Source organism: Numida meleagris, unplaced genomic scaffold, assembly GCF_002078875.1.
Source record: "Numida meleagris isolate 19003 breed g44 Domestic line unplaced genomic scaffold, NumMel1.0 unplaced_Scaffold261, whole genome shotgun sequence".
Lineage (NCBI taxonomy): Eukaryota > Metazoa > Chordata > Aves > Galliformes > Numididae > Numida > Numida meleagris.
Genome location: NW_018364419.1, coordinates 307,896 through 316,980, shown reverse-complemented (window position 1 = coordinate 316,980; position 9,085 = coordinate 307,896). Strand labels below are relative to the sequence as shown.

At 54.9% G+C, this 9,085-nt stretch overlaps 2 protein-coding genes across 2 annotated transcripts; both read right to left on the bottom strand.

Annotated features, from left to right (window-relative positions):
• Positions 1-2: 2 nt before the first annotated feature.
• LOC110390980 (leukocyte immunoglobulin-like receptor subfamily A member 2) lies at positions 3-1,213 on the bottom strand (the record flags this gene model as incomplete). Its single annotated transcript, XM_021382613.1, has 5 exons — positions 1,118-1,213; positions 1,009-1,044; positions 613-891; positions 218-529; positions 3-94 (listed from the first exon to the last, which is right to left on the bottom strand). Coding segments are annotated over exons 1-5 (750 nt in total), but the record flags the coding sequence as incomplete, so codon positions are not given.
• Positions 1,214-5,140: 3,927 nt separating this feature from the next.
• On the bottom strand, positions 5,141-7,538 carry LOC110390985 (free fatty acid receptor 3-like). Its single transcript, XM_021382617.1, has one exon. It carries the CDS (start codon positions 7,511-7,513, stop codon positions 6,224-6,226), a length of 1,290 nt encoding a protein of 429 aa, XP_021238292.1. The 5' UTR covers positions 7,514-7,538; the 3' UTR covers positions 5,141-6,223.
• Positions 7,539-9,085: the final 1,547 nt, after the last annotated feature.

Sequence of the window (9,085 nt, the reverse complement as noted above, 5' to 3'; positions counted from 1 at the left end):
AGGATGAAGTAGAGGCCCAGGCCAAAGACGAGGGCGGCAGCGCAGCCCCTCACCACTGCCACCACCAGGTTCCCACGGGACATCCTCTCAGCACCTGTGGGGTCTGGGAATGTGCAACTTCCCATTGCAGGCCATCACCTCCACGAGGATGTGATGTAGTGACACTGCCACAAATGAGTGACACCAGGGACAGCTACATGGGTGGGCTCAGACCTACCTGGGGGTGCAGTTGCATTTGTCACCTTCAATGTCACATTGTCCCCAAGGGGCGAGGACAGAAAGTAGGAGCCCACAGGGCGGTAGGAGCACCTATAGGTGCCGGAGTCAGGTGTGGTCACTCTAAAGAGTGTGAAGGTGGCTGTGCCCCCAGTATTGTGGTCCTGGTGCTGGATGGGGTGCTGGTGCTCATCCTTGTGCAGGAAGATGGTGCCATGCAAACCTTGGTTCCAGCATTGGATGGTGACATTGGCCCCCATCTCCACATGTTCCTCAGGGCTCAGGGAAATGCCAGGTGGTGGGTACCTGGGATCTAAGTGCAGAGAGGAGACAGCAATGGGACACAATCCTATGGGATCACAGCCCTGGGCCATCTGCTTTCCTTAGTATCCTCACCTGTCACCACCAGCTCCATGGGGTCACTCTTCTCTGATGTCCCTGGTGGCTCCAGCACGCGGTACTGGCACTGATACTTCATTGCATCTTCCTGCCTTACTTTAACCAAGGAGAACTCAGCTGTGTCCTCCTCCTTGTGCATGTCCTTGCTGAATCTCAAACGTTTGTTCTGGTAGAGCAGGACCCGGGCAGCCGGCCTGGGCAGGTGGCATCGCAGGCTGACAGTGTCCCCCAGGGACACCCCCTGGCTGGGGTGCAGCGACAGGGAGGGTCGAGGCACTAGAACAGGGGACACCACTCAGCCTTGTCCCTGCACACCCTCCTGGACCCTTCTGATGGCCAGCTGACAATGCTCCCCTCCCTCTGTCCCCATACTCTCCCTGTCTCCATACTCACAGTGCTGTGCCCTGATCGCTGCCACCAGACACCAACCTGCAAGGGACATGGTCCTGGTCCCATACAGGGTCACCAACCCCTGTGGCACCACATCCCCATTGTCACTCACCCAGGATGAGAGCCAGCGCCATTGGTGCCATGAGGCAGGATCAGCTTGGGGACAGGGAGACTGCAGTGGGGACAGGGTGTGACTAGAGAAGTTCTTTCCGTTTCCCTTGGGGACAAGGAGTGGTATGATGTCACATCCTCAGTGTTGCAATTGTGGTCTCCAAGGAGTGATGTCTTCAAGGATCCAGCATGGGGTGGCGTGCATGGAGCTGTATACACAGCCCCCATTGGGGTGCCCCACACAGGCTGTCACCTGTCCACTTCTGGGGACACAGTGACACCCACACAGACGTGTGACCAACAGCACACCTGCACTTTTCACTTTTAAAGTGGTTGTGCACTGACAAATTTGCACACATGAGATGGTGCATACTCATGGTTGTACCCCACCCGGAATTTATAAGGGCTTGGCGTTGGATTGGGAAGGATTTGGGGTTGTTCAGTGGCGTTGGTGGGGTATGGAGAGATTAGGGATGGACTCGTAGTGGATGTTGGTGAATTTGGGGGGAATGAGGAATAATTTGGGGGTTATAGATGAGTATTTTGGGATTTTGTGTGGCAGGGAAGCATTCGAGGTGCAGCAGTGAGGAAGTGGGGGGATTTGGGTTTGGGGGAAGCCAGGGAATCGGAGCCCCAGGCAGTGAATGTGGGGTCTTTCCCGCTCAGTGGAAACCAAAACATTGACTCCCGGGGGGATCAGTGGGGTCCCCTGGCACTCACCTTGGTCAGATGATGGGGGCCTTGGGGAAGGTGGGGACCCTGGGAGATCATGGGCCATGGGTCACAGCTTGCAGCTCAGCATAGGTCAGATCGTCACCGGGTGGCACTGGGACACAGGGGGACAGCGGGGTGCCACCATGAGGTTCCCCGAGGTGCTTGTGGTGGGGAGGGGAACTGTGCTGTAAGTATGGAGAGGAGTGTCCAAGAGGGTGGGAGTGGGCATCCTGTGGGAGCATAGATTTGGAGTTCCTAAGGGTCAGAGACTCAGGGTCCCTATGGATGGTGTTTGGGGGTCTCATTTCTCAGTTTTAGAGATTCCCATGAGGTCTGAGAGTTTTTAGGTCATGTAGGGTCCCAGGGCATATGGGGGCTTAGATTGGGAGTCTGGGATTACAGATGAATTAGGTGTAGGGTTCCCCATGGACTGGATTTTGGTGTTCACCTGAAGTGTTTGGAGGACTCCAAGGGGTAGAATGGGACTTGAGATTCTTTGTCCCTGCATCTTAACTGCAACTGCATGGCCTTGTGAGGGGGAACCTGCATGAGAAGGGGAGGGGAACAGGGTGGGGCGTGTGGGGGTGTGAGGTACACTGATGGGGCACAGGGGGATTGAAGGTCACCAAAGGCAAAATCCCTTCCCCAAAAGGGCTCTCATCTCTCCATAACAAGAGGTTGCGGGCAGCAAGGAGGAGGAAGAGGACAAGACCGAGGCCAAAGAGGGCAGTGGAACAGCTCCGCACCACCAGCACCATCAGGTTCACCCTGGACCATCCCTCAGCACCTGCAGGGTCCAGGGATTTGGGTGTCCCTGTCCCAGCCATCACCTCCCTGGGGACAGGATGCGGTGACACCCATGGGTGACACCGGGGCACACAGCACCCAGGTGGGGTCTGCTCAGTCGGAACCAACCTTTGTACAAGTCTCTGTGTACGGCAAATCTGTGCTTTTACCTGAGCCATGGAGATGGATCCACCTTTCGGAGCACAGCTCTCTGTTGACCCAGGTGGGACACTTAAGAGCAGAGAGCACGTAGTGCTGGGTAAGAATTGGTGGTTGTCATGGGAAGCACTGGGATTCTCTCTTGGTCACCCCTGGGACACATCCTAAAGCACTGGGATGCACGTTCTGGGGATCTTCTGACTAAGACAAACACCAAACATTATTGTATGCGGTGGTGACCAATGAATGAACTGGATGATGGGCAAAAAGGGGCCAGAAATGGGAACTTTGACTTAAAATGCAGTGTTGCAATTCATGTTCTTTTGTTGTGGTGTAGGTAAGACGGGTGAAATTCCTTGTGTGGATTTGTTCCTTGTGTTATGAAATGATTGTGATACTAGATGGAAAAATGAGTTGATAGAAATGATTTAGGGACATTTGATGATATTCTCTGAGCATGAGAAGAAGTATCAAGGATGTTGTTCTGTTTGCAGCACTGGGGAAAAGTGCCTGGAGCCAAATGCTGAAGAAGATGTACAACTGCTGGAGGCTGCTGGCATGGATGGGAGACCTGATCACGATGTGCGGGTGTCACTGGGGGAAATCAGAGGAGGTCAGTCCATGGGCTCCGAAGGATTCAGCCCCAGGTCAGGACACACTGAGCACAACAACCAGCTGCCATTGGCACTGAGACCAGCTGTGGGGTTGCTGCATTGCCCCTATGGGTGTGGGTTCCCTTTCCTGCCTCTGATTTGATGGCCTGGAAGGAGACTGCTGGATCATGTGGGGAAAACACAGAGAGGGTTCACGGAGTCCCACAAGAGATTATTTTATTCATAACCCTGAGTGGAAAGACAGGCAGGGTTTGCTGAATGCAGGAAAATGCAGTCACGCTTCCTGGCAGCGGCTGTAGGGCAAAGCCCCAAGCAAAGAGGAAGAAGAACATTGAGAGGAGGATGGAGGGGAATGAAGTTCGTGACTTCTTAGCAGTTCCTGGATGTATTCATTCTGTTGCAAATTGCTGTAAAGGAGCTTGACGTCAGAATCCTGTGCCAGTAGTTGGGGCCACGGAAAAGGGAGAAGTTCAACCCTTGTTGCAACCAAGAAGAGGTGGGATTGGAAATAAGAGATCCTCTTCTGTGGGAGACAGAAAAGCCTGGGAGAGCCGAGTGTGCCGAGCTGCACAGAGCCAGGAGGTGTTTGCTTGTGGATGACAAAGCCCAACGCTGGGACAAAAGACTCAGCTGTGCTGGGCGGTGCTTCTGCAAGGATTCAGGAGCAGCCCTGCACTGCTGGTCATGCACTGCTAAGGAATGGGACGAGGGCAAGGTAGGAACTCACCTGTTCCTTTCCTACAGCACAGAGATGATCTTGTGTTGGGTGCAGACTCCATCACTCAGTGCAGAGAAGGAACACGTGGTGTTCTTCATTTTCTGGGCTGAGCTGGATATGGAGTATCCCAAAGAAAGGCATGGGTTATGGGGTGAGATGGAAAACACCACGGGTTTTACATCCTGCATGGCTGCCACCTGTACGTGAGGGAGAAGAGCTCTCCCATGCCTGCTGGCAGCCACTGGAACAAGTCTGTTCCCGCCAGCCAGAGCCAAGAGATTCCCCCTGGAACATCCTGACTGGGAGCTGCTTGCTGATGGAAGAAGTTTTGTAGTGAAGAGGGAACAGAAAGCTCTGACCATGCCATTGCATCAAGGGTTTCTGATTTTTAACGTCAGTATTCCACATCATAATATCACGTAGCACACTGGGAGTTAAAGAGTTAATGCTCCAGTTCCGTGGGCTGTCTAGAATTCCGGGTTCCTGGTTCTCAGAGGAGAAGAAGAACTGCATCTCCCAGGAGACTTCCACTGTTCCACTTCCATTTCCATTTAGAGGGAAGGATAAAACTGCTCGCTACTCTCGAGGTTGCTTCCTTCCTTTGCTGCTCAGCTCAGCGCTGTGTGCTCCCCAGCCGTCTCACCCTCACCATTACAGTAAGGCCTTCAGCTCTGGACCCTCTCTCTCTCATTTCATTGGATTTATTAGCTTCAATCCCAATTATATTGTATTGTATTTTGTTATCTCAGGTTCCACTATCATATTTCGTAGATTAGTGCTCTCCCTTAGCTCGTTGCCGCTGTTTTGTTTTTAGGCCATCTCCCTCCCCTTTCCCGTTTCTCCTTTCCCCCTCTCTTTGGCCACGGGTCCGTGGGTTCCTGCACCCCATTAAGTCACAGAACAGGGCCGAACCAGCCCTAAACCATTGACAGCGTGGCTGCCCTGAGCAGGAACTAACTTCATGTCTCTGCATTTCTCTCCGCCTCGGCCCACTCTGCTCCTGCCTGGCCCCGACTCCAAGCCCCCCCAGCAGTTCCTCCTCTCCTTCTCTTTATCACTGTCCTTTCCTCAGACCGTCACCGGGAGCGCTTTTACAACAAGCCTGCAACCCTTCTGCAGAGCCGCACCGCTTCTCAGCTCAAAGTCCCTCACCCCATTTCCTGACCCTCCTGGGGAGCAGCACCAATGGCAAGATGCCATTAGAGCCGACACTTCCACCAGCGGCCATTGCTCGTCATCGCCCAGGGGCACATCGTCCCCCAGCGATGGCAGAAACCAACCAACTTCCTTCACCTCGATGGGGCCCCACAAACCTCTTCCTGTGTCTCCATATACACCCCAAAGGAGAACTCTTTGAGATTCCCTCCCCAGAGGACTGTCCCACTCCCACAGCGCCAGCACTTCTGGTGGAACACGAACCTACAACCGAGACCTGTGTCAGGAACTGACAGACAAAGACATGGCTGCTGGCTAAGTTTTAATTAGCACTTCAGCCTTGTAGTGGCACCTATGATCAGCCCTACAGGGTACAGGGCATCTCCTGGTGGCTGTGGGGTGCTGGGACTCTGCTTTGAGGCTCCAGATGTCCTCTGACCTGGGAACAGCCGCCTTTCCTAGAGAGAGGGTGTGTGTGCTGAGAGGTTTCCATGAAGTGCAGGTGGCCCTGAACTTACTGACAGATGTCAGGACACTGGGAGCTCTGGGAGCACTGGGAGGATTGGAAGCCTTGGGGACTCTGGGGAGTTTGCAGGAATGGAGGGCATTGTGAATAAAGAAACGTTGGATCAGATCCATTGGTCCACACTGACCCCAACCCCTCTGGACATCATGGACAGCATTAAGTCACGCTCATGGTCCTGCACTGACCACATTGATCACATCTATGGGACCTCAGTGACCCCACTGACCTCACCCATGGGTCCATGTTGACACCAGCCCCATGGCACATCCCAACACTGACTCAGCGTTGATTGACCTCACAAACATTGGACACATCCATGGGGCCACGCTGACCCCACAGACACCGGACCCATCCCCATTTCTGACCTCTCACCCCATTAAACCTACCACTCCCACAACAACCCCATTTACCCCATAACCTCCTCCTGGTTGGGGCTCACTCCCTCTGCCGACACCAACCCCAAAACCCACACATCTTGCCCCGAACTGCCCCCACCACCCCACTGACCGCCCTCCGCACAGCACTGGAGGAGAAATAGAAGATAAAGGGGTCAAGGGCGGCACTGAGGGTGGTGAGGATCAGAGCGTAGGGCCTCCACTCGGGGTTGCGCTGCTGCACGAAGCCCACTACATGCGAGAGGTTGTAGGGTGCAAAGCAGACCCCAAAGTTGACCATGGTGGCCACAGCCAGCCCCACAGTGCGGTACTTCTTCTGCAGTGGGATGTGGGGTCTGGTGAGGAGGGCACGGATGAGGCGGACGTAGCAGAACACGGTGATGGCAAAGGGGAGGAGGAAGAGGACGAAGAAGAGCTCAAGGCGCAGTCGGAGGACAAAGCTCAGCTGGGTTTGGGAGAAGTCATCGTAGCAGTGGAAGACCGGGTGGGGTTGTGTCACAGAGGCTTTCTGGGAGGTGCGGAGGGTGGTGATGGGGATATGGGTTGTGTTTGGGGTTGTGCAGGCAGAGAATGTGAGGGTGGAGATGTTGAGGTCAGTCTCGGGGCTGGAGATCCTGTAGATGTCGACTCCGGGGCTCATCAAACCCCTGGAAATGGTGACGTCACCAGTAGAGTTGTTGAGGACATCCATGTCAATGCCATTAGGTTTGCTCAATCCAAATCCCCCCATGCAAAACCCATTGAACCCAAAACAACGGGAACTGTCCATCTTCAGCCCAGTGGGGTCAACACCATTGGGGTTGCTCATTCCGGATCCCCCAGTCTCAATCCCATTGACCCCAAATCCACCTTCCCCATAACCCCTGGATCCATTGACCACAAACTCTCGGTGATACTCAGCCACAAAGATGAAGGAACAATGGGACAATGCCACCACCCAAAGGACGGCGCTGGCAGCCATCGTCCGCCATAACCGCCGGCGCCGGTTGTAGCGGTGTGGGAAAATGACCCCAAAGTAGCGCTCCACACTGAGGGCAGCCATAAAGAGAGTGCTGAGGTAGATGCTGGAGAAGAAGCAAAAGTTCGCTATGGGGCAGAGTGCTATGGGGAAGGGCCACGCCATCTTGGCAGCTGCCTCAGCCATCTTGAAGGGGAGGAAGAGGAGGACGAGGAGGTCGGCGGTGGTGAGGTGGAGGAGGAGGAGGTCGGCGGCGGTGAGACGGGGATGAGGACGGTGACATCGGAATTTGGCGAGGAGGGTGAGGAAGGTGAAGACGTTGGCGGGGAGACCCACGGCAAAGGTCAGCGCATGGATGGTGAGGATGAGCATGGCGAGAGGAAGGCTGTGGGGCAAAGGGGCACAGAGCTGTAAGGCAGGCTATGGGGTCATTCTGGGGCTATAGGATGAGACATGGTATCAAAATGGGGCTATAGGAGGGGCTAAGAGGTGATACCATGGCTATGGGGTGGACTATGGAGTCAAGGCGATACTGGGCAGGGATATGGGGCCCAAATGGGGCCTTGGGGCAATATGTTGATTTATGAGGCTATGGGTCATAGGGCTATGGGACAGGAAATGAGGATATGGGATTGGATGTGGAGCTCTGGGGCTGGATATGGAGCAATGAGGTGAGGTATGGGCCTATGGGGTGTGATATGGGGCTGCGGGAACGTGTATGGGTCCTAGTACTCACAAAGAGATGAGGATGAGCAAGGCAGAAGGAAGGCTCCAGGGCTGTGGGACATAAAGCTATGGGGCAGGATATGGAGCTGTGGGACAGGACATGGGGAGAGATTTGGGGTTATGGGGCATGATTTGGGATGATGGGGCAGCACAAGGGCTCATACAACTCCCAAAGTGATGAGGATGAGGATGACGGGAAGAAGGCTGTGGGGCACAGAGCTATGGGGCAGGAACATGGGGTGACGTGGTTACAGGACATGATGTGGAGTCATGGGGTTATGGGGTGAGGCCCTACAGCATCCTCCACACCCATAGGGGAGTGCTGCCCTCATTTGTTTTTCATTTGATTAATTAATGCATTTCCTGCTCAGGCTGGGGAGAAGAGGAGGGGCAGGGCACTGAGCCTCCCCATCCAAAACCCCATAACTCCCCCAAACCCCACAACTCTCCCACAGCTGCCCACACCCCAGAACTCACCAAAGCCTCATACACCCCTTAAGCCCTCCCTATGCCCCACAACCCCATTTCCTGCCCCACAGCCCCATTACTCACATCCCGCACCATAGCTCCATATCCTGCTCTCTTGCCCCATATCTTGCCCCATAGCCCCCAGATATCAAGATCCATAGCACCATGCTCTCATATCCCCAAATCCATACCCCTACACCCCACATCCCACCCCGTAGCTCCATGACCCCATATCCCTCCTGATAACCCCATGACTCCCCATCCCTCCCACTGCCCCACGATCCTCCTACATCTCACAGCCCCCTAGGAACCCCCTGTGCACTCACCTCCTCTGCTCACCCCAGTGTCTGCAAGGCACTGTGTCTCACCCCATAGATAATGAGGGACACTCCCGGGGGTGGGGCCACAGGTGGGGGGTGCCTCTCCACAGAGGCCCTTTGTTCCTTGTTATGGGGCAGGGACACCCCCTGTGTGGGAGGAGACACTACTTGAGGGTGAGGGGACTATGTGGGGGGAAACACCTGGGGAAGGGCACTTTTGGTGGGGTGCCCCACAGATGTGTGGGGTGGGAACAGAGGGGCAGTCCCCACAGGGGTCCTTTTGAGCAGCTGTGACATCAGAGGGAAATTCTGTGTTGCCTGAACCGCAGATACCTGATCTGTGGTGAGGGGCGGGAGTCACAAAACTGGGGTAAATGTGCAGAAACAGGAGGTCCAGCGCAGTGGGGCACAAACTGGGGCCCTGCCCCCT

Bases quoted from the DNA above. Each gene is read 5' to 3' on its own strand.
- LOC110390985 (XM_021382617.1), bottom strand. From the start codon at position 7,513: ATGCTCATCCTCACCATCCATGCGCTGACCTTTGCCGTGGGTCTCCCC.